Here is a 23,482-nt window from a genome sequence, read left to right on the forward strand (position 1 = left end):
TTTCTGCCAAGGGCTCTCCGCTCCAGCCGAGCTGCGAGTGGGAACTTTTCCAATTCATGTTATCAGTACAAAATAAAACACCACTGCCACAAGAAGCAGAGTGGCGCAGCGGAAGCGTGCTGGGCCCATAACCCAGAGGTCGATGGATCGAAACCATCCTCTGCTAATTGCATTTTCTTGCTCTCCTCACCTCCAAATTATTTTTTCTTTTCCTCTTCTGCATTTCCCTCACGTCCTCAAGGCCCCCCACTGAGAACAGGGCCACCCCCCAAGGACAAAGGCCCCCCACCCCCAAACTAAGTTTAATCAATTACTCTCCTTCCTGAACACAATTTATTGTACAAGCATCCAGCGCTTCCATGGCACACGGGTGGCTGCCCTGAGACCTTCACAAAGTCGATCAAGGTTGGAAGGGATCTAAAGGGCTCAGCCCAAGCTCCTGCTCAATCCAACAGGATTGCCGAGGGCTTCAGCCGGAGGAACCTGCAAAACAGGGGAGAGCGCAGATCCCTGCTTGCTCCATGGGTGCTTAACTGGAGCACAGCGCTGGAATAACAAACCCGATCCCCGCGGCAGCACCGTACCCAGGACATTCAGGGTGGGAGAGCGGAGAATTAGGCCCTAAAAAGCCACCAGGATCTAGCGGTTGGATCCAGGGGATGCCTATAACGGGCAGGGGCAGACACTCCCGCTTTGGTGCCGAACCCATCGGTTTAAACTGCAAAGGTGCGTTCTGATTGGTGGGTGAGGGGAGCGACGCGATTGGTCGGTGCTAGTAGGCGGGGCGGCAGCGCGCTGCGCGCGGTTCCACCTCAGGTCCGCGGGTCACGGGCTATGGCCCCGCTAAGGCACCGCCACACTCGTTCCGCGGTGGTTGCGTGTGTGGCAAACGTCAGTTAGCGTTGTTTTAATACTCTTTTATTACTATTTTTAGGTTTTTTGATCGGTTTTGCGGGATTCCTATCAATCCTGGAGCACAGCCCGCGTAGTGATTCCCTCCCAGATCAGCCGGCCGCGCTCAGCACGACTCAGCCTCCCCAGTGAGAGTCAGTGGGGATAAAACGGCTGAAAAATCCTATTTATTGGGGGATTTCCCCCTCAGAAATAAAGGGAAAATACGGTCGGGGCGATCCGCGGGGGAGGTTATGGGGGAGTGTTGGAAAAATCCGCTGGGAATGCACTAAAGGCGGTTCCGAAAGGGTTTGTCGAGGGGGGAAAGGGGAAAATGAAGGAGAAAAAAAGGTAAAAGACTGCAGCCTCCCCGTCGGGGAATCGAACCCCGGTCTCCCGCGTGACAGGCGGGGATACTCACCACTATACTAACGAGGAAGGGACAGATAACAGCCTGTGCCCGGCACCTCTCAACCTACTCCAGGCCCCCGGCCGACTCTGCCGCCCCTCCCCCCCATGCAGCTACTGTGGAGCCTGACAGAACCGCGGGGAGCCGCAGGAAGCGTGGAGGGAGCGGGGACACGCGTGGGGACACCGGCGGCTGGCAGAGATGGAGGGCGAGGGCGATTACAGCCAGCGCGGGGCGCCGTGGCTTAGTTGGTTAAAGCGCCTGTCTAGTAAACAGGAGATCCTGGGTTCGAATCCCAGCGGTGCCTCCCCTATCGTGTATTTATCGCGATACGTGATATGTTTTATTATCTCCCTTTTTTTGTTGTTGTTGTTAAAAAAAAAAAAAAAAAGCGGCTTGCAAATCTCACCTGCGATTACCGAGGGAGGAGACCCCGCGGTGCCGCTGTGAGGTGTGTGTGAACAGTCGCGTGTGGGTGAAAAATATAAATTTTAAAATAAAAAAAAAAATAGCTAGGAAAAGGTGCTTTCCCTGACCGGGAATCGAACCCGGGCCGCGGCGGTGAGAGCGCCGAATCCTAACCACTAGACCACCAGGGAGCGCCGGGACTCACGGTAGCGCCAGCCGCCTTCCCGCAGCCCTTTAGCTAAGGCGAGGAGGCGGATCCAGACGGCGTGCAGCCATTGGCTGGCCACGTTGTGGGAGTGAACCAATCAGCGCGGTCGCTTTGGAGCCGCCGCAGCGCAGCGGGAGCGGCCCCGCAGCCCTTCCCCGGGACCCCCGGCCTCTGTGGCTGCCCCCCGAGCGCCAGACCCCCCCCATTTCATCACCGGGGTTAAAACCTTCCTTTAAGCTGCTCCCCGCAGCCAGGGAATCCCGGCCGAGCCGGGCTGCCCCTTCCAGGTTGTTAAATTGGGGGGAGTTGGGGGATCACTCAGCCCCAGCTAAGCCCACCCCCCAAAGAGGGGCGACCGTGTGAGCCCCAAGGACTGCGGCGGAGACACAAAGTTGTAAACCGACAGTTTTAATCACCTTTTTGTGGGTAATTAAGCCTACTGAAGCGCTGCGTGCACCCTGAGATCAAGCCAGGGGACGCGGCGCCACGGGCTGAAATCCAGCACCGGGAAGGGCTGGGAATAATTAATCCGGCTCCAGATGCAGCCACAATGCTGGAGCCACGACCCCGCAGAGCCAGGAAAGGTGTACCAGAGGCAGGCGACACGCAACAACTGGGATGTGACACACGTGAGGGCACGCGACAGGGACAGCGGGAGGGTGACGTGCACAAGCACAGCGCTACACACATGACCGGCCTGTGACGTGCACAGGACACCGCTCATGCACACGCATGACACCCCCCGTCACCCTGCTACGACACACGCACCTGCAGGGGAATCCCGGTGACAGAGGGAGGCAAAACCCACATGCAAAATGGGGGCAAAATCAGGGAGCTGAAGCACCGCAGCAGCACGGTGACAGTGGGTGCCAGCTCTGGGGTCCCCATGGCGCCCCAAAACCATCCAGCTTCATCTCGTAACAATCCCCCCTGCCCTGGATGAGCTGTGCCTAGCTAAAGACCCAAAGCGTGGCGGTTTCACCCCAAAAAGGGCAGTGCCCACAGCAGTGTCACCCGTCGGCGTCACCCATTTAGCACGTGACAAGTCACTCGGGGCTCAACCAGGCGCCGGCTTCCTCCACGGCACGCGGCACGACTAGGAAAACCTCGCAGAGCCCTTGGGAGAGGAAATCCCGCAGGAAGGCCCTGCCAGAGGGGAAGAGGCGGAGGTGGCACCCGTGTCTCCATTGGTGGCACCCAGCGGCACCCAGTGGGGTTTCCTACCTCAGCTCAGCCTCGCCGCCGATGGCGACGGGTGCCCGGAGTTTGGAATCGAGGTTGTAGTAGGTACCGCGAAGTTGCCGGACGGCTAACCAGTGCTTACGGCGTAACGGCAATGCCACAAAACCCAGCGAGACGTGAGAGGGGACGTTGAGGATGAATCCCAGGATCTGACCCAGCGCCAGACGCTCCAGCGACCTGCCGGTGGGAGGGGGGAGAAAAACCAAATCAAAATAAATAATTTTTAAAAAAAAGGTGAAGAGGAAGAGGCAGAAAAATAAAAATCGTGTGGGGGGTGGCATGGGGAGGGGGTCGCACCGGCGTTTGTCCCACCAAACGGCCGCCAGCTCCAGGCTCTGCAGTGCAGCCATGATGACGTTGACGTCGTAGTTGCCAGTGCCCAGGAGGCTGCGGTGTGGGTTGAGGTGGGCATTGGGTGCCAACCTACCACAAGAAATATTCAACAAATAAGGAAAATACCCAAACTAATTAAAAAACAGGGAGGGGGGGGAATGGATGGGTGCCACATGCCTCTTGCAGATCTCATCTGCAGCCTCCTGGGTGAAGCAGGGTCGCTGCAGGACATTGTTGAGCGCGTGAACAGCACAGAGCTCCAGGCGCTGCCGTTCATGGTACAGCCCTGCCGGCCCCCCCGCTGCCGATGGTGATGGGAGGGGGGGGCCTGACATGGCCCTTGGGTCGGGGGGGGGTGTCCCTGGCTGCCTGTGGGGTGAAAAGGAGGGGGGGGTCAGCTCAGGTTGGCACCATCAAAATTCCCCCCGGGGGATTTGGAGGGGGTGGGGAGCAACTGGTGGCATCCCCAAATACCAGCACACACCCCCCAGCACCCCTCAAATCTCTCAGCCCCCCTCTGTGGCCCCCACCCCTCCCCAAATCCCCCCCAGGACCCCCCAAACCTTCCAGCCCCGCCTCTTGCACCCTCCAGGCTTCACCAATATCCCTCAGGTCCCTTAGATCTTCGTGACATCCCCCTGCTCTCCCCAGGACCCCTCAGGTCCCCAAGACCTTCCCGACACCCACCTGCTCCCCTCACGACACCCCTAAGATCCCCCCAGCAACCCCTCAGGCTCCCCAAGACCCTTTGGGTTCCCCAAAACCCCCAGGCACCCCCCTGCATCACCAAGCGCCCCCCCCAGGAACCCCCAAAATAGCCACCAGGTGCCCCCCTTCCTACATGCCCCCCCCCAGCCCCCTGTCAGGCTCCCCAAGATCCCTCAGGCACCCCCAAACAGTCCCCCAAAGCCTCCCAGCACCCTCCCTGTACCCCTCAGCCCCTCCCTTCCAAAGGTACCTCTGGCCTCCCCTGAGACTTCCAAGGCCCTGCACCCCCAACACCCCAGCCCCAGTACCTCCAGGACCCCCTCTTTGCTCCCCCTCCTCCACACATTCTACGACCCCCAGACCCCTCTCTACACCCCTCAGGGACCCCCCAAAACCCCTCCAGCCTCTGGCAAACAGCCCCAGCACCTCCAGCCCCTCTGCCCCACCCCACGCACATACACACAGACTCTCCAGACAGCCCCCGACACCCCCCAGCCCCTCCTGCACCTCCCCGACACTCCCAGCCCCCCTTAAACCCTCGGGACACCTTCTATCCCCCCAAAACCACACCCCAGGGCCCCAAACATCCTCCAGCTCCCTACGGACACCCCCGGGGCCCACAAAGGCCCTCCGGACACCCCTCCCCCAGCACCCGCCAGGCCATTCCAGGGTGCAGCCAGGCCCCGTCGGGCCTCCAGGCTCTCCTCGGCGCTCCCCGCTCCCCTCCGGCTCCCCCAGGACCCCCGGGACCCTCCCGAGACCCCCCTGGGCCGCCCCAGCACACCCCGCCGTTCCTCCGGGACTGCTGGCGGCCGCGCAACCCCCTCCGGCCACCACGGCAGGCCGGAACTACGGCTCCCGGCGTGCACCGCGGCTCCCGGCGTACACCGCGGCTTCCGACCTAGGCGGCCGCTGACCCCCCTCCCGCCGTGCCTTGCGCCCGCCCCCTCCCCAGCCAGGCTGGGGCCGCTGCCCTCCTTCCCGGCGTGCCTTGCGCCGCGCTCCGGCCAGGCGGCGAGGCCTGACCTTCCTCCCGTCATGCCCCGCGCCCTTCCCTCTTTCCCGCCGCATTGATGAGGCGCAGCCGACGCGGTGAAGGCGATGTCGCCTTTAATGGGCCCCGCCTGTCCCTGTGTGTCCCCAGTTGTCCCCCAGTGGCCCTGGCCTGTCCCCAGTTGTCATTGGCCTGTCCCCCGCCTCTCCCAGTTGTCACCCCACTGTCCCTGGCCTGTCCCCAGCCTGTTCCGAGTGTCCCCTTATCTCCCTGCCCTGTCCCCTGCTGTCCCCCGCTCTCCCTGCCCTGTCCTGGGTGTCCCTGGCCTGTCCCCAGTGTCCCCTGCTGTCCCCAGCCTCTCCCAGTTGTCTCCCAGTGTCCCCCCGTGTCCCTGGCCTGTCCCCAACCTGTCCTGAGTGTCCCCTGCCTGTCCCCTGCTGTCCCCAGCCTGTCCCTGGATGTCCCTGGCCTTCCCCCACTGTCCCCGGCCTGTCCCCTGCCTGTCCTGGGTGCCTCCCACTGTCCCCAGCCTCTCCCAGTTGTTCCCCCACCATCCCTGGCCTGTCCCTGCTTGTCCCCAGTTGTCCCCCAGTGTCCCTGGCCTGCCCCCAGCCTGTCCTGAGTGTCCCCTGCTGTCCCCCAGTGTCCCTGTCATTCTCCCCTGGTGTCCCCTGCTGTCCCCAGCCTGGTGGCCTCAGCAGAGCTGGACACATCCACCATGTCCGTGGCAGGCTGTGGGGGAACAGACACAGAGTGACCGGGGTGACATGGGGGGACAGGGGACATGGGGGGCTAGGGAGGACATGAGGGGACACTGGGGACATGGGGGGACACAGGATATGGGGGGGCAGGGGGGACAAGGGGATATATGGGGGACTATGGGGAGGTAAGGGGGGACACTGGGGACATGGAAGGGACACAGGGGGACACTGGGGACATGGGGGGACACAGGGATATATGGGGAGATTAGGGGGGACAGGGGACATGAGGGGACACTGGGGACATGGGGAGCTATGGCGGGGACACAAGGGGACACTGGGGAGGATGAGGGGACACTGGGAACATGGGGGAAACGGGATATGGGGGGACAAGGGGATATATGGGTGGCTATGAGGAGGTAAGGGGACACGGGGGACACTGGGGACATGGGGGGGACAAAGGGGACATGGGGGGACACGGGATATGGTGGGACAGGGAGGACAAGGGGATATATGGGGGTTATAGGGAGATAAGGGGGGACACTGGGGACATGGGGGACACACAGGGGGACACTGGGGACATGGGGAGCTATGGGGGGAACACGGGGAGACACTGGGGACATGGCAATATGGGGGGACATGGGACACAGGGGACACGACGGGGACAGGGGGGACGTGAGGGGACAAGGGGACATATGGGGACACAGGGGACATGGAGATGTAGGGGGGGGCACTGGGGCCATATGGGGGGGGGGGGGCACAGAGGACCCTGGGGGACACAGGGACATATGTGGGGACACGGGGACATATGGGGGGATACAGGGGGTTGGAGACACGGGAGGTTGGGGACACAGGGGGGAGGGGACACGCAGGACACCCACCCAGCAGGCTGCTCCAGAAGGCGTGACGGGTGGCACTGCCAGTGACAGCACCGGGTGCCGCCGGATTACGGCGGATGCTGGTGACACTCAGCGCCCGTCCCTTGTCCCCAACACTTGTCACCTCCACCTCCACGATGTGCCAGTCGGGAACACTGTGGGGACACCACGGGGTGGGTCCCCATTCCCCCTCCTCCTTTGTCACTGTGTGCTGAGGGATGGGGGTGACACCGGGGGGGGGGGTGTGTGACATGACCCAGGGAGGTGGCACTTGTCACCCACCTGGGGTCAGCCACCAAGCAGGCCTGGATGCCATCGAAGCCCAGGTGTGGTGCGGCCACCGCTGCGGCCGCCATGGTGTTGACGTTGTTGGGGGCGAGGGGACAGAGGGGACGCAGAGGACCCTCGTAGAGGACAGTGCGTGTCCCCCCCGCTGCCACCAGCCGCTCCTGCAGCCACCCCTCCAGGCGGAAGCTCTGTGGGGCCTTTGTCATTGTCACCTTCAGCGCCTGGCGGCGGTGGGGCACTATCACCAACAGGCCCCGCAATGGCCCCGAAGGCCAGCCATGGGCCAGATACTGTCCCCAACCTTGGACATTGTCCCCAAAGCCAAATACTGTCCCCAAGGCCAGGTGTGGTCACCAGACCTGGACACTGTCCCCAAGGCCAGATGCTGTCCCCAACCTTGGACATTGCCCCCAAAGCCAAATACAGTCCCCAAACCCAGGTGTGGTCACCAAACCTGGACACTGTCCCCAAGGCCAGATGCTGTCCCCAAAGCTGGACACTGTCCCCAAGGCCAGATACTGTCCCCAAACCCAGGTGTGATCACCAAAGGTGGACGAGGTCCCCAACTTTGAACACTGTTCACAAGGCCAGTCACCCTTTGGTGTCCCCAACTCTCCGGTGTCCCCAACCCCGTGACATCTCACCCCTTGGTGTCTCCAACCCCCTAGTGTCCCTGACCCCGTGACATCCCACTCCCTGGTGTCCCCAACCCCTTAGTGTCCCCAGCCCCATGGTGTTCCCAACCCCATGACATCCCACCCCATGGTGTCCCCAAACCCCCTGGTGTCCCAGTCCTGTGACATAACCCCCCAGTGTCCCCCCAGTGTCCCCCGTGTCCCCCGCTCACAGCCAGCGTGCCAGCCCGGTCCATGCGTGCAATGTCCTCGCAGCCCCACAGGGCGCCCCGGGGGACATAGAGCGTGTGACCCCCCCGCGCCGCCGCCCCCCGCAGCCGCTGCTCCACCGCAGGGTCCGCCAGCACCGTGGGGGACCCCAGCTGGGGACAAGGGCTCAGGCCACCACGCCCCAAGGTCCCCAATAAGGTCCCCAAGGTCCCAAATAAGGTCCCCAATGTCCCCACAGCCCCCATGGTCCCAGCCTCCTGGCCCAAACCTCCCCATGACTCCATGTCCCCACCACCCCACCCACATTGTCCCCAACCTCCCTGCTGTCCCCATGTCCCCCCCACCCCACACCCATTGTCCCCAACCTCCCGATGTCCCCAGTGCCACCCTGTCCCCAGTTGTCCCCAACCTCCCTGCTGTCCCCATGTCCCCACCCCGCCGCCCCCCTTGTCCCCAACCTCCCTGCTGTCCCCATGTCCCCAGTGCTACCCTGTCCCTGCTGTCCCCAACCTCCCTGCTGTCCCCATGTCCCCACCACCCCACCCCCACTGTCCCCAACCTCCCTGCTGTCCCCAGCCCGTGTCCCATGTCCCCACCATGAAGTCAGCGTGGGCCAGGATGTCCTCGCCATGCTCCTGGGCCACGCAGGGATGTGCCACCTCCACCACCAGGTCCACCTCCCTGGGGACACGGAGTGACACCAGGACTCGGGGACTCTGGGGACATGGGGTGGCACTGGGATGTTGGGGACCCTGGGGACACGGGGTGGCACCAGGACTTGGGGATGTGGGGTGGCACTGGGGTACAGGGGGACCCTGGGGACAAGGGTTGACACCAGGACTTGGGGACTCTGGGGACACGGGGTGGCACTGGGATGTGGGGGGACCCTGGGGACACGGGGTGGCACCAGGACATGGGGTGGCACTGGGGTACAGGGGGACCCTGGGGACAAGGGGTGGCACCAGGACATGTAGACCCTGGGGTCACAGGGGTCTGGGGAGGTGACATTGGGGTGGGAGGGTAACACGTGGGTCCCGAGGGTGACACTGGGGGTGACACTGGTGTCCTGGGGGTGACATGGGGGGTCCCGGGGGTGACATGAGGGGCCCCAAGGTGACACTGAGGGTGACACTGGGGTCCTGGGGGTGACATCAGGGGCCCCAAGGTGACACTGAGGGTGACACTGGGGTGCTGGGGGTGACACAGAGGGTCCCAAGGTGACACAGGAGTGGGGTGACACTGGGGGGTGTGTGTGACATAGGGGGGTCCCAGGGTGACACTGGGATGACACTGGGGTCCTGGGGGTGATGGGGGGGTGACACTAAGGTGACAGGGGGTGACACTGGGGGTCCCACAATGAGACCAGGGTGCTGGGGGTGACACTGGGGTCCTGGGGGTGACACTAGGGGTGACACTGGGGTCCTGGGGGTGACACTAGGGGTCCCACAATGAGACTGGGGTCCTGGGGGTGACACTAGGGGTGACACTGGGGTCCCGGGGGTGACACTGGGGGTCCCAAGGTGACACTGGGGTCCTGGGGGTGACAGGGGGATGACACTGGGGGCGACTCTGGAGTCCTGAGGTTGACGCTGGGGGTGACAGGGGGGTGACACTGGGGGTGACACTGGAGTCCCGAGGTTGACACAGGGGGTGATGCTGGGGTTCCAAGGTGACACAAGGGGTGACACTGGGGTCCCAGAGGTGACATGGGAGGTCCCAAGGTGACACTGGGGATGACACTGGGGTCCTGGGGGTGACATGTGGGGTCCCAAGGTGACACTGAAGTCCTGGGGGTGACGGGGGGGTGACACTGGGGGTCCCGGGGGTGATGCTGGGGGTGATACGAGGGGCCCTGGGGGTGGCGGGGGTGTGTGTCAGGGCTCTGGGGAATGGGGGGGTGACAAGGTGACGGGGGAGGACAGGGGGGTCACTCACGTCTGGGGGAGCAGGCGCAGGTCGGGCAGGCGCAGGGCGGGGGGCAGCCCCTCCAGCCGCCCCTCCCCCCGCACCCACACGAAGGCCAAAGCCAGGCCCAGGGGGGGGCCCTGCGCCAGCAGCTGCCCCGCCAGGAACTGCCCTGGGGGGACACGGGTGGCACCCCTGCTGTCACCCCCCCCCGTCACCCCCTGCTGTCACCCCCCCCCGTCACCCCCTGCTGTCACCCCCACTGTCCCCCAGAACTGCCCGGGGGGGCACCGAGCTGTCACCCCCCCACACCCCAAAACTGCCCCCCCCAACCTCCAACCCCACCCTTTGCCCCCAGTTACCCCCCAGTGTCTTCCCAGTTGCCCCAGTGACCCCCCAATTACCGTAATTACTCCTTCATTGCCCCCCTTAGCCCCCATGTCCCAATTACCGTAATTACCCCTTACCTGCCCCCATGTACCCCTCCAATTACCGTAATTACCCCATTACCGTAATTGCCCCCAATTACCCTAATTGCCCCCAAATTCTACCCCTCAATTACCCCCAGCCCCCACAATTAACCCCCCCGCCACTCATTGCCCCAGCCAGTCCCCCCCCCCCCAGTCCTTCCCAGTGCTCCCAGTACCCAACTGGCCGTAGCCCAGGATCCCCACGCGGCGACACCGCGGGACCTCTGCCTGCGCCATGGCTGGGGGGCCGGGGTCAAAGGTCAGAGGGCATGGGGGGCTGCCCCCCACCCTCAAACTTCCCCCCCCAGCCCCCCAACTGCCCCCCTGAGCCCCTTCACTGCCCCCCAGCACCCCAACTGCCCCCCAAGCCCCTTAACCACCTCCCCCAGCCCCATAATTCCCACCCCAGCCCCCAACTGCCCCCAAGCCCCTTCACTGCCCCCCTCAGCCTCCCAGCTGTCCCCCCACCCCATAACTGCCCCCCCGAGCCCCTTCCCTGCCCCTCTGAGCCCCTTAATTGCCCCCCTCAGCCTCCCAGCTACCCCCCCACCCCTCAAATGCACCCCCAGCCCCCCAACTGCCCTCCTGAGCCCCTTCACTACCCCCCCAGCCCCATAATACCCCCCCAGCCCCCAACTGCCCCCCACCCCATAACTGCCCCCCAGCCTCCCAACTGCCCCCCCGAGCCCCATAGCTGCCCCTCTGAGCCCCTTAATTGCCCCCCTCAGCCTCCCAGCTACCCCCCCACCCCACAACTGCCCTCCTGAGCCTTCACTGCCCCCCAGCCCCCCAAGTGCCCCCCTGCCCCATAGCTGCCCCCCTGAGCCCCTTAATTGCCACCCCAGCCCCCAACCGCACCCCCAGCCTCCCAACGGCCCCCCCGAGCCCCTTCACCGCCCCTCCCTGCCCCCAACACCGCCCCCCCGCCCCCAAATTACTCCTCTCCCCCGCAACCGCCCCCCAACTACCCCCCTAAATCCCGCCCCCCCGCCCCCGGCACGTAATTACCCCCCAACGCCCCTCCCAGCCCCCACCTGCCCCACAGCACGGCCCGGCCTTTGCGCCCCCCCTCCCCCCGCCCCGGCTGGTTAATGCTCAACCCGGCCACGTGGGTGGGGGGAGGGGCAAGGGGGGGCGAGGCCAGTTGGGTCCTGGGAGGGGGAGGGTCCATTTTTGGGGGTGAGGGGGCAAGAGGAGGCTGGGTCCTTTTAGTGGGGGAGGGGACACACCTGGGTCCCCTGGTTTTTTTGGGGGGGGGGGAAGAGGGGGCGTGGCCGGTTGGGTCCTTTGGGAGATGGGGGAGGGGCGGGGGCACATGGGTCGCTTTTGAGGTGGGGAGGGGGGACACCGGGACCCCTGGGTCCGTTTTTTTTGAGGAGGGGAGGGGCGACGCGGATCCCCTCTCCCCCGGTCGCCATCACCAAGGCGCTGTTGCCATAGCGACGGCTCCGCAGCGCCCCTCCCCCCGTTGCCATGGCGACCGCTCTGCAGCACCGTTACCGCGGCAACCGCGGCGGGGGGCGGGGAAGAGCCACCTCCCCCTCCCCCTTTCCAGTGTTACCATGGCGACCGCCGCAGTGCCCCTCCCCCACTCCCCCGCGCAGTGTTGCCCCGGCAACCGGCTCGTTGCTATGGCAACCAGCATCCGCAGGGCGGGGGGGTGGGGTGGTACCCCGCCCCCCCCATCAGTGTAACGAGGGGACCCAGGCAGCGTCGTCGCCGCCCCACCCCCCCGGTTGCCATGACAACGGCGGGAGCCCCTCCCCCACCACCCGGACGCCTGCACCCCCCAGCCATGACATGTCCTCAGCGTGGGCTTGGCGTGTCCTTAGCGTGGGCTTGACGGGTACTTGGCATATCCTTAGCGTGGGCTTGGCATGTCCTTAGTGTGGGCTCGGCGTGTCCTTAGTGTGGGCTTGGCATGTGCAGCATCCCCGCCCGCGCAGCCTCACACACGCCTCGCGCACACCAAGGACACACCATGTACATGCCAAGCACACACCAAAGACACACTACATACATGCCACAGGCACACCACACAGATGCCAAACCCACGCTAAGGGGATGCCACACACACACCATGCACACACCAAGCACATAACAAGGACATGCCAAGCACACGCCACACACACACCATGAACATGCCAAGCACACACCAAGGACACACCAAGCACACGCTACACACGTGCCACAGCCACAGCACGGAGATGCCACGCACACGCCAAGGGGATGCCACGCACATGCCAAGCACACGCCAAGCACACGCCAAGCCCCAGCAGCAGAGAGGCGCCGGCGGCGGTTGGAAACACCGTGATGGATTTTTATTAAAATAGGAAAGTGTCGGCCGCGGCGAATTAAAAAATCCCCCCACGGGCCTAGAAAAGCCCCCGGGGCCCCCCCAGCCCCTCCCCCCCCCCCGGCCCTGGGGGGGAGGGGCAGGGGCGGGGGAGGGGCGGCGGGGGGGGGCCGCAAGCAAGCGAGAGCACGGGGCTGGGGGGGGAGGGGGAGCGGGGGGGGGCAGCGTGGCGCACAAGGCCCCCCCCCCCCTCCCCCCTGCATTGCACGAGGCTGTTGCACGAGGCCCTTGCACGACGACACTGCATGAGGCCCCATGTTGCACGAGGCCGTTGCACGAGGCCCCGCATCACGAGGCCATTGCACAAGGCCAGCCATTGCACAAGGCCGTTGCACGAGACCCCCACATCGCACAAGGCTGTTGCATGAGGCCGTGGTGGCTGTGTCTCTTGCGTGTCCTCCTCGTGGTGTTCTGGGGCGGGGGGAGGGGGGGTGCGTGCAGCTGCGTGGCCATTGCACAAGGCCCCGTGTTGCACGACGCCACTGTCACACGGAGCTGACGTCGCATGAGGCCACGTGTTGCCCGGCCCCTCCCGTCTGTGTCTCTTCCATGTCCTCCTCATGAAGGGGGGGGCACGAGGTGGCGTGTTGCACAAGGCCACGTGTGGCACGAGGCCGGGTGTTGCACAAGGATCTGTGCTTCCCAGGGCTATGCTTTGCACGGGGGATGGTATTGCATGAGGTTGTGCATCGCACCAGGCCACACATCACACAAGGCCACCATTGCACAAGCCACGTGCGTTGCACGAGGGCTCCACAGCACGAGGCTGTGCAGCGCACGAGGCTGCACAACGCAGAAGTCACTCCTTGCACGAGGCTGCGCCTCGCACAACCCCGTGCATCGCGCAAGTCCCTCATCGCGTGACACCATGCACTGCATGAAACCTTTGTTGCACAACACTGTGCACTGCACGATCCCGTGTGTCGCACAACCCCCTCCTTGCAAGACACCATGCATTACACCAGTCCTCCGCTGCAACGGGTTGTGCATTACACAATGCCGTGCAACGCACCAGTCCTTTGCTGCAGACACTACGTGTTGCACAAATCCCTCCCCACAAAAGGCCGTGCATTGCACAACCTCATGCATCACACCAGTCCTTCACCGCACAATGCTGTGCATCGTGCAATGCTGTGCTAGTTGCAAAACACTGTGCGTTGCACAGCCCCAGTCTTTCGTTGCACAACCCTATACATTGCACAACCCTGTGCACTGCACCAGCCTTTCACGGCACAGCGCTGTGCATCATGCAGCGCTGTGCTAGTTGCAAAACACTGTGCGTTGCACAGCCCCAGTCTTTCGTTGCACAACCCTGTACATTGCACAACCCTGTGCACTGCACCAGCCCTTCACGGCACAACCCTGTGCATTGCACAGCGCTGTGCTTTGTTGCAAAACACCGTGCGTTGCACAACCCTGTGCATTGCACCACTCCTTCGTTGCACAACGCTGTGCATCGTGCAACACTGTGCTTTGTTGCAAAACACCGTGCATTGCACAGCCCCAGTCCTTCATTGCAAGACACCGTGCGTTGCACGACCCTGTGCAGCGCACCAGTCCTTCATTGCACAACCCTGTGCATTGCACAACGCTGTGCTTTGTTGCAAAACACCGTGCATTGCACGGCCCCCAGTCCTTCACTGCACAACACCGTGCATTGCATGACCCTGTGCATTGCACCACTCCTTCACTGCAAGTCACGATGCATTGCACGGCCCCGTGCATTGCACCAGTCCTTCGTCGCACAACACCATGCGTTGCACAACTATGTGCACTGCACCACTCCTTCCTTGCAAGACCCCGTGCATCGCACCACTCCTTCACTGCAAGGCACTGTGCACTGCACTGCCCTGTGCATTGTACCAGTCCTTCCTCGCAAGACCCCATGCATTGCACCAATCCTTCACTGCAAGTCACCGTGCATTGCACCGCCCTGTGCATTGCACCAGTCCTTCATCACATGACCCCACGTGTCGCATGCCCCTGTGCACTGCACCACTCCCTTGCAAGATCTTGTGCGTTGCACGGCCCCGTGCATTGCACCAGTCCTTCACTGCAAGACCCTGTGTGTCACATGGCCCCATGCATTGCACCAGTCCTTCCTTGCATGGCCCCGTGCATTGAACCAGTCCTTCAGTGCAAGACCCCGTGCATCACACGGCCCCATGCATTGCACCAATCCTTCCTTGCACGGCCCCGTGCATTGCACCAGTCCTTCCTCGCACGGCCCCGTGCACTGAACCAGTCCTTCCTTGCACGGCCCTGTGCATCGCACCAGTCCTTCACTGCAAGTCACTGTGCATCGCGCTGCCCCGTGCATTGCACCAGTCCGTCGCACGCCCCCGTGCACCACACCAGTCCTTCCTTGCACACCTCCGTGCCCCCCCCCTCCCCCCCCAATCACCCCACCCCCCCACCCCCCCACCCCGCTGCCACCGCCGGGCGTTCCCCCCTCCATGGTGGGGGGTGCAGCAATGGGTGGGGGTGGGGGAGGGTCCCCCGGGGGGGGTGGGGGGGTGGGAGGAGGGGTCAGATCTGGGTCTCCTGCACGTTCTCCTTGGAGGGGCTCTTGAAGAGCAGGGGTTCGTGCACCGAGTTGAGCAGCGGGTTCTTGCCGCAGCCCAGCGCCGCGCCGCTGTTGCTGTAATGGGCAGCGAAGGCGGCGTAACGGTCGAGGTGATCCCGCTCCAACGCCGGCAACGCCAACCGGTTGTCCCCACCGCTACTGCCGCCACCGCCACCACTGCCGCCACCGCCACCACCGCCACCACCGGTCCCCCCGGCCAACTCGTCCTCTACGTTGACGATCTCAACAGCGCGCGCGGGGCCGCCGCGGTGCTTGTGGCGCTGGTGTTGCTTGCGGAGCTTGTAGAACGCCACCAGCATGACGGCCGCCATGAAGGTGATGGCCACGAAGCACCCGATGATGATCTTGGTGGTCTTCAAGACGTCGTCCAGATCCTGTAACCCCCCACCCGCCCCCGCCGCCGCCGCCGTGATGGGGACGGTGAAGGGTTTACCGGTGGCACGGGTGGCTGGAGCCGCTGTGGAGCCACCGGCGTTTTCCCACCCGACGGTGGGCGCCGGGGCGGTTTGCGGAGCTGGTTCCTCACCGCCGGCGTCGGTGGTTTCCACCGTGACGGTGGTGAAATAGGTGTAACCGGTAGCGGCAGCAGCGGCAGCGGCAGCAGCAGCGGCATCGGCTGCCGAGACGTTGAGCGTGGCGGAGGCGGTGGTGTTGCCGGCGGCGTTGGTGACCATACAGGTGTACTGCCCCGTGTCCTGCACAGTGACGTTGGTGAAGTTGAGGGTACCGTCGTGAAGGACAGAGATCCTCACCCGGTAGGAACCGTGGGTCATCAACGTCCCGTTGGGGGTCAACCAGTTGACCGACGTCATGGCGGTGCCGGTACGGCACTTGAGTTCGGCCGCCATCCCTTCGGTGACATTGAGGTCGGCCGGGGGTTCCACAATCACCGGCGCATAGCAGGTGAAATGCCCTGGTTCCAACTCCCCCAAGTAACGCCCCCCGCAATGCCGGCGGCGCGTGGCAACGGGCGCAGCAACTGGTGTTACTGGGCACCGTCTCCCTCAACCACCAACTCAACCACAAGACGTCGCAGTCGCAGCGCCAAGGGTTGTGGTGCAAGTGAACCCGCTCCAGGCGGTGCAAGGGGGCGAAGAGGTCGTGGGGCAGCGAGGCCAGCTCGTTGTGGGCCAAATTCAGCTCCTCCAAAGCTTTGAGATCATCGAAGGCATTGCGTTCCACTGCCGCCACGCGCGCGTGCATCAACCAGAGCTTCCTCAAGCTCCCCAAGCCTTGGAAGGAACCTGGCCGCACACGCCCCAGGCGGTTCCCCGACAACTCCAACTCTTCCAACCGCACCAAGGCCGTCAAGTTGGGGATCTCCTTCAGGTTGCACATCCCCAAGTTCAAGTAGCGGAGGTTGACCAAGCCCTCAAAGGCAGCTTCGGAGATGTACTCCAAGCGCTTGAGCTCGCCCAGGTCGAGGCGGCGCAGGGAGGGCACGCGGTTGAAGGCGTAGGAGGGGATGCTCTCGATGGGGTTGTTGCGCAACCACAGCTCCCGCAGCTTGGAGAGATACTCAAAGGCTTGGGTGGGGACGGTGGTCAGGCGGTTGTCGAAGAGCTCCAAGGTGTTGAGGTTGGGCAGCCCGTTGAAGGCGCCCACCTCTACCTTGCGCACCAGGTTGCGGCTCAGCTGCAGGATCTCCAGGTGCCGCAGGTGTTTGAAGGTGTCGGTGCGGATCACCTGGATGTGGTTCTCCTGCAGGTTCAGGTACCGCGTGTTCACCGAGATGCTAGCTGGGACCTCCAGCAGCTCCCGGCGGGTGCAAATCACCCGGCTCGCCTGGTTGCTGCAGGAACAAGCGGCTGGGCACGAGGTTGGAGCAGCAGCCGGAGCAGCCGGGGCCAGCAGCAGCAGCAGCAGCAGCAGCAATGCCGGCGGCGGCAGCGGCAGCGGCATCCTAAGGGGCGCCGGGGCCGCCATGGCCAAGGGGCATCGTCCGGCTTCAGGGCCCCGGGTGGTGCTGCAGGGAGAGGGGAGAGGCAGTTAGAGGGGGGCACTGGTGGGGGGAGGGGCAAGGAGTGCTGGGCATGGGTGGTGCAATGCAACCGGCATATGCAGCAGGCAATGTGTGTGGCATGAGCACCAGCAATAGCGTGCAGCGTGCATCGGCAATGCATTGTGCATGTGCACCAGCAATACGTGCTACATGTGCACCAGTACCAGCGTGCAGGGGCTGTGCATCCAGCATGTGCACCAGCAATGCATTGTGCATATGCACCAGGCAATGCATCCTGCGTGTGTGCCAGCAACGCCATGCAGTGTGCAGGGGCAGTGCAGCAGGCGTGTGCACCAGCAATGCATTGTGTGTGTGCACCACTGATGCCATGCAGTGTGAAAGGGCAATGCATTGTGCATTTGCACCAGCAATGCATCATGTGTGTGCACCAGCAATACTTCCTGCACGTGCGCCAGCAACGCTGTGTAGTGTGCATGTGCACCGTGCACATGCCAGCATGCAGTGCAGCGTGCATGTGCACCAGGCAATGAGTCCAGCATGTGCACCAGCAACGGTATGCAGCGTGCATCGGCAATGCATCGTGAATGTGCATCAGCAATACGTCCTGCATGTGCACCAGCAACATCATGCAGCGTGCAGGGGCTGTGCATCCAGCATGTGCACCAGAAATGCATCCTGCGTGTGAACCAGGCAATGCATTGTGCTTGTGCACCAGCAATGCATGCGGTGTGTGCAGCAGCGTGCAGGAGCAGTGCAGTGTGTGTGTGCACCAGCAATGCATCCTGCACGTGCACCAGGCAATGCATCCTGCGAGTGTGCCAGCAATGCCATGCAGTGTGCAGGGGCAGCGCAGTGTGCACGTGCACCAGCAATGCATTGTGCGTGTGCACCAGTGATGCCGTGCAGCATGCAGGGGTAGTGCAATGCATCCTGCGTGTGCACCAGCAATGCTGTGCAGTGTGCATGGGCAATGCATTGTGCATTTGCACTAGCAATGCATCCTGTGTGCGTGCCAGCAACGCCATGCAGTGTGCAGGGGCAGTGCAGTGTGTGTGTGTACCAGCAATGCTGTGCAGTGTGCATGGGCAATGCACTGTGCATTTGCACCAGCGATATGTCCTGCATGTGTGCCAGCAACGCCATGCAACATACATGTGCACCGTGCATGGGTCAGCGTGCAGTGCAGCATGTGTGTGCACCAGCAACGGTGTGCAACGTGCATCAGCAGTGCATTGTGCATGTGCATCAGCAATACGTGCTACATGTGCACCAGCAACGGCCTGCAGCATGCAGGGGTAGTGCAATGCATCCTGCGCGTGCACCAGCAATGCATCATGTGTGTGCACCAGGCAATACATCCTGCATGTGCACTAGCAATGCTGTGCAGTGTGTACGGGCAATGCATTGTGCACGTGCACCAGCAACACCGTGCAGTGTGAAAGGGCAGTGCATTGTGCGTGTGCACCAGCAAAGTGTCCTGTGTGTGCACCAGGCAATGCATCCTGTGTGTGCACCAGCGTGCAGCGTGCAGGGGCAGTACAATCCAGCATGTGCACCAGCAACGCATCCTGCGTGTGCACCAGCAATGCATTGTGCATGTGCACCAGCAATGCGTCCGGCATGTGCACTAGCAACACCATGCAGCATGCACAAGCAATGCAGTCTGTCCTGCATGTACACCAGGCAACATGCACCAGCAATGCTGTACAGTGTGCAGGGGCAGTGCAGTGTGTCATGCATGTGCAGCATGCATGGGCAATGCAATCTAGCATGTGCAGCAAGCAATGCATCCTGCATGTGCACCAGCAATGCTGTGCAGCGTGCACAGGCAGTGCAGTGTGTCCAGCATGTGCAGCAGGCAATGCATCCTGCGTGTGCACCAGCAACACTGTGCAGCGTGCAGGGGCAGTGTATTGTGCACATGCACCAGCAATGCATCGTGCATGTGCACCAGGCAGTGTGTCGTGCATGTGCACCAGCAATGCTGTGCAGCTTACACGGGCAATGCAGCGTGTCATGCACGTGCAGCATGCACAGGCAATGCAATGCATTGTGCATGTTCACCAGGCAATGTGCACCAGCAACGCCGTGCAGCATGCACGGGCAATGCAGTGCATTGTGCATGTGCACCAGCAATGCTGCAGGCAATGCAATGGGTCTTGCATGTGCACCAGCAATGGCGTGCAGGAGCAGTGCAACGCATTGTGCATGTGCATCAGCAACGCCGTGCAGCATGCACAGGCAGTGCGTTGTGCATGAGTACTAGAAACACCATGCAGCATGCACGGGCAAGACAATGCATCATGCATGTGCAGCATGCACAAGCAGCGCAATGCACCCTACATGTGCACCAGCAATGCCATGCAGCGTGCATGGGCAGTGCACTGTATCCTGCGTGTGCACCAGCAATAGTGTGCAGCGTGCAGCACAATGCCTCCTGCATGTGCACCAGGCAATGCACCATGCAGTGCAAAAGCAAACACCATGCAGCGCGCACGGGCAGCGCCATGCACTAGCTCAGTGCAACACGCCTCATGCAGAGGCCCAAAATTGCACCATGGCCCATGAAATGCAGTATGCCACGTGCACGGTCAGTGCTGCGCACCATGCAGGGGCAGTTTGGTGCAGTGTGCAGCTTGCACAAGCAAAGCACCACCCCACAATGCACCACCTTGCAATGCACGCTGCGCGCAGCCTCGTTGATACAAACATAATTTGCACAGGCCGTGCAACGCATGCTGCAGGTGCAGGGTCGGTACAAACGCCCTGTGTGCAGCCCAGCGAAGCAAGGCACCGTGCACGGGCCGTGCAATGCACAAGGCACGTGCACAGGAGGTGCAATGCAGCTTGCACAAGCATCTTGGTGCAACACACACCACACATGGCTGCAAACCCCACCCCCTCCCTCAGGAACACCCTTGCACACGCATGTGCACACACATGCCTGCAAAAACCTTACACACAGATGCATGTGCACACGCACCCCTTGCACGACACTGCATGCTCACATGCAAACCCATGCTCGCACCCCCCACGTGCACACACAAGCGCACACACACGTGTGCACACACACAGCACGCCCCCAAACATGCTCCGTCGCTCACAGCCACGTGCTTGCACATCCAGTCCTGCACGTGCATGCTTGCACAAGCCTGTCCACACACACATCCACACACACATGAGTGTGCAAGAGCGCATACGTGTGTAAACCCTGTCCCTGCACACAGCCATGTGCACACGCACGTGCAAACCCTGTCTCCGCACACAGCCATGTGCATTCACACACATGTGCAACCCCCGTCTCCGCACATGCAGTCGTGTGCAAACCCTATCCCTGAACACACAGGCACATGCACACACGTGTGCAAACCCAGCCCCTGCACACAGCCACGTGCACGCACACTCGTGTTCACACCCCCGCCCCAGCTCACACCTCCTCGTGCGCACACGCGTGTGCAACCCCTGTCCCTGCGTCCAGCCACGTGCAAACGCGTGTGCAAACCTGCTCCATGTACACAGCCACGTGCATTCACACGCGTGTGCAAATCCGCCCCCCAGTCACGTGTACGCACGCTCGCGTTCACACACCCCCCGCCTCAGACCTCCTCGTGCACACACACGCGCGTGCGGACCCGCGCCCTGCGCACACGCAGCCGCGTGCACGCGCGCGTGCAAACCCCTGCCCTGCACGCGTGCGTGCCCCCCCACCGCCACCCCCCCCCTCACGCATCCGCACGCGCGCCCCTCCCTGCTCCCCCCATCCCTCTCCCCCACCCCCGCCCCGTGCACGCACCCGCGGGTGCCCCACCCCCACCCCCCCACCCATAGGTGCCCCCCGCGCGCGCGCCAGGGCCTACCCCGCACCCCCCGGCCTGCTCGGCCGCGCAGCCTTCCTCCTCCTCCTCCTCCTCCTCCTCCTGCTCCCCTCCTCCCCTCCCCCCCCCCCGCTCCTTCCTGCCCCCCCCCCCCGCTCCTTCCTGCCCCCCCCCCTTCCTGGACCCCCCTTTCCCCTTCCTGCCCCCCCCCTCCCCCCCCATCACAGCCCAGCTCCAGCCCCCTCCCCCCCCCCAGCCCCCACCCCCGCGCGCCTCCGCGCGGCTGCAAAGGCTGCTGCAACCACCCACCCCCCCCCCCCCGCCTGCATACACCCCCTGCACCCCCCCAGCCCCCCTTGCAACCCCACATCCCCCCTGCGCCCACCCCCCTGCACCCCTCAGCCCCCCCGCCCTGCACCTACCCCCCTGCACCCCCCCCTCCTCGCCCCCCCTTCACACCCCATCTTGTCCCCCCCCACAACCCCAAGTTGCTGCACTCTTTCTTGCCCCCTCCCCTTTGCCCCCCCCAGCCCCCCCCCCCCGCCCTCATTAGTCTCTCCAGGCACACGGCGCTGCAGCCCCCCGCCGCCCCCCCCCCGCCCAGCGGCTCCTGCGCTGCCACCGCCCGGCACAGACCCCCCCCCACTGCACAGACCCTTCACACTGCATGACCCCCCCACTGCATGCCCACCCCCCCCCGTACTGTACAGCCCCCCCCCACTGCACAGCCCCCCCCCCACTGCATGCCCCCCCCCTGCACATTCACACACACCCCTGCACAGCCCCCCACTGCATGCACACCCCCTGCACTGCATGGCCCCCCCCCCCCCCCCGCCACTTCACAGGGCCTGCCAGCACTGCATGGGGCACCCCCCCCCACTGCACAGCCCCCCTGGATTTGCGGATTTGCACAACCCCCCCCCCAGCACTGCATCTCCTCCTCCTGGCATTGCACAGGACCCCCCAGCATTGCACGACCCCCCCTGGATTTGCATGGGACCTCCCCCACTGCACAGGACCCCCACCAAGCATTGCACAACCCCCCTGGATTTGCACAGGACCCCCCCCTCATTGCACGGGACCCCCCAGCATTGCACAACCCCCCTGGATTTACACAGGACCCCCCCAATTGCACAGAACCCTCCCAGCACTGCACGGTGCTGCAAGGTCCCTCAGCACCCACCCTGTGCACTTGTGCAAGGCCATGCAAGGGCGGTTTGCACCAGCAGCGTGTGCACAGGGACCGTGCAAGGTGGGTTGCACCAGCAGCATGTGCACAGAGAGTGTGCAAGGCCATGCAAGGCTGGTCAGGGAGACGGCGTGCACGGGGAGTGTGCAAGGGGCACGAGGACTGTGAAGGGACCCCCAGGTGTGTGTGTTCCCAGGGACCCCACGAGGGCCACCGTGCAAAGGGCACCCGCAGGGCACGCAGGCCCCATGTGCACATGTGTGTGCACAAACATGCACACACACACACACACCATGTGCACGCACGTGCACACCCTCCGTGCACACACACACGTGCACAAACACACACACGTGCGCGCACAACACGTGCAGCCCACATGTGAACACTGGCTCACACACACGCACATGCACACGCAACCCCCCCCCCTCCAACTGGGACCAGTTTGACACCCCCCCCGGAAGGAGGCTGGGGGGCCCCTACAGCCTCTATAGAACCAGGGGAACCCTATAGGTTGGGGACACCTTATAGCCCCTACAGAGCCAGGGGAGCACTATAGGCTGGGGGGGACCCTATAGCTCCTATAGAACCAGGGGCAACCCTATAGGGTGGGGGGACCCTATAGGTGGGGGGAACCCTATAGCCCCTATAGAGCCAGGGGAGCCCTATAGGCTGGGGGGACCTTATAGAACCAGGGGAGCCCTATAGGCTGAGGGGACCCTATAGGTGGGGGGGACCTTATAGCCCCTATAGAGCCAGGGGAGCCCTACAGGCTGAGGGGACCCTATAGCTCCTATAGGGCTGGGGGGGGGCTATAGGATTGAAGGGGGGGTTTATAGCTCCTATAGGGCTAGGAGCGGAGGCCTCATCAGGATGGGGGGGGGGGGTGTGCAATAAGGCCCATGGGACCCTATAGCTCTTACGGGGTGGGGAAGGCTGGAAGAGGCTGGAGGGAACCCCTATAGACCCTATGGAGCCAGAGAGGAGCGGTTGCGGGGGGTCCTATAGCCCCACTAGGGCTATAGGAGACCCTGATAGGGCTGGAGGGGTCCCTATAGCCTTTATGGGACTGAGAAGGGTGGGGGGCAAAGGGACCGCCGGTAGTTCCTATAGGGCCAGGGGTCCCCTATAGGACAATGCAGAACCAAGGCAGGGCCTCAAGAGTCCCTATAGGGACTGGGAACCCCTGTAGCTCTAATGAGACTGAAGCCCTATAGCCCCTATAGGGTTGGGGGCACCCTGATGAGACCTATAGTCCCTATAGGGGCAGGAGTTCCCTATAGCCCATACTGGGGGGG

At 63.4% G+C, this 23,482-nt stretch overlaps 4 protein-coding genes and 4 non-coding genes across 11 annotated transcripts in view; 3 read left to right on the plus strand and 5 right to left on the minus strand.

Moving 5' to 3' along the window:
- The window catches only part of LOC129736145 (ferritin, higher subunit-like), a 42,229-nt gene that overhangs the window by 14,156 nt on the left and 4,591 nt on the right, over nucleotides 1-23,482 (plus strand). The window lies entirely within an intron of this gene.
- Nucleotides 95-166, plus strand: TRNAM-CAU (transfer RNA methionine (anticodon CAU)). Its single transcript has one exon. It is a non-coding gene; the product is annotated as a tRNA-Met (tRNA).
- TRNAD-GUC (transfer RNA aspartic acid (anticodon GUC)) lies at nucleotides 1,258-1,329 on the minus strand. The gene has a single exon. It is a non-coding gene; the product is annotated as a tRNA-Asp (tRNA).
- TRNAT-AGU (transfer RNA threonine (anticodon AGU)) lies at nucleotides 1,534-1,607 on the plus strand. The gene has a single exon. It is a non-coding gene; the product is annotated as a tRNA-Thr (tRNA).
- Nucleotides 1,828-1,899, minus strand: TRNAE-CUC (transfer RNA glutamic acid (anticodon CUC)). Its single transcript has one exon. It is a non-coding gene; the product is annotated as a tRNA-Glu (tRNA).
- JOSD2 (Josephin domain containing 2) lies at nucleotides 2,309-6,905 on the minus strand. Of its 2 annotated transcripts, none has more exons than XM_055711089.1 (5): nucleotides 6,773-6,905; nucleotides 3,669-3,860; nucleotides 3,456-3,581; nucleotides 3,141-3,335; nucleotides 2,309-3,062 (listed from the first exon to the last, which is right to left on the minus strand). In XM_055711089.1, the coding sequence occupies exons 2-5, from the start codon at nucleotides 3,824-3,826 to the stop codon at nucleotides 2,963-2,965; spliced, it is 579 nt and encodes a 192-aa protein (XP_055567064.1). In that variant the 5' UTR covers nucleotides 3,827-3,860; nucleotides 6,773-6,905; the 3' UTR covers nucleotides 2,309-2,962. The 2 variants fall into 2 exon arrangements, with proteins under 2 accessions (XP_055567064.1, XP_055567063.1); XM_055711088.1 differs by lacking the exon at nucleotides 6,773-6,905 and adding an exon at nucleotides 4,984-5,173.
- On the minus strand, nucleotides 5,293-11,357 carry ASPDH (aspartate dehydrogenase domain containing). The gene is made up of 8 exons (XM_055711086.1): nucleotides 11,312-11,357; nucleotides 10,454-10,516; nucleotides 9,838-9,979; nucleotides 8,499-8,583; nucleotides 7,905-8,054; nucleotides 7,052-7,278; nucleotides 6,773-6,924; nucleotides 5,293-5,925 (listed from the first exon to the last, which is right to left on the minus strand). Exons 2-8 carry the CDS (start codon nucleotides 10,512-10,514, stop codon nucleotides 5,888-5,890), a joined length of 855 nt encoding a protein of 284 aa, XP_055567061.1. The 5' UTR covers nucleotides 10,515-10,516; nucleotides 11,312-11,357; the 3' UTR covers nucleotides 5,293-5,887.
- Nucleotides 12,820-17,258, minus strand: LRRC4B (leucine rich repeat containing 4B). The gene is given in 2 exon segments (XM_055711077.1): nucleotides 12,820-16,161; nucleotides 16,163-17,258. Coding segments are annotated over 2 exon segments (1,983 nt in total). The 5' UTR covers nucleotides 17,147-17,258; the 3' UTR covers nucleotides 12,820-15,162.

This window comes from Falco cherrug, chromosome 5 (genome assembly GCF_023634085.1).
Source record: "Falco cherrug isolate bFalChe1 chromosome 5, bFalChe1.pri, whole genome shotgun sequence".
Lineage (NCBI taxonomy): Eukaryota > Metazoa > Chordata > Aves > Falconiformes > Falconidae > Falco > Falco cherrug.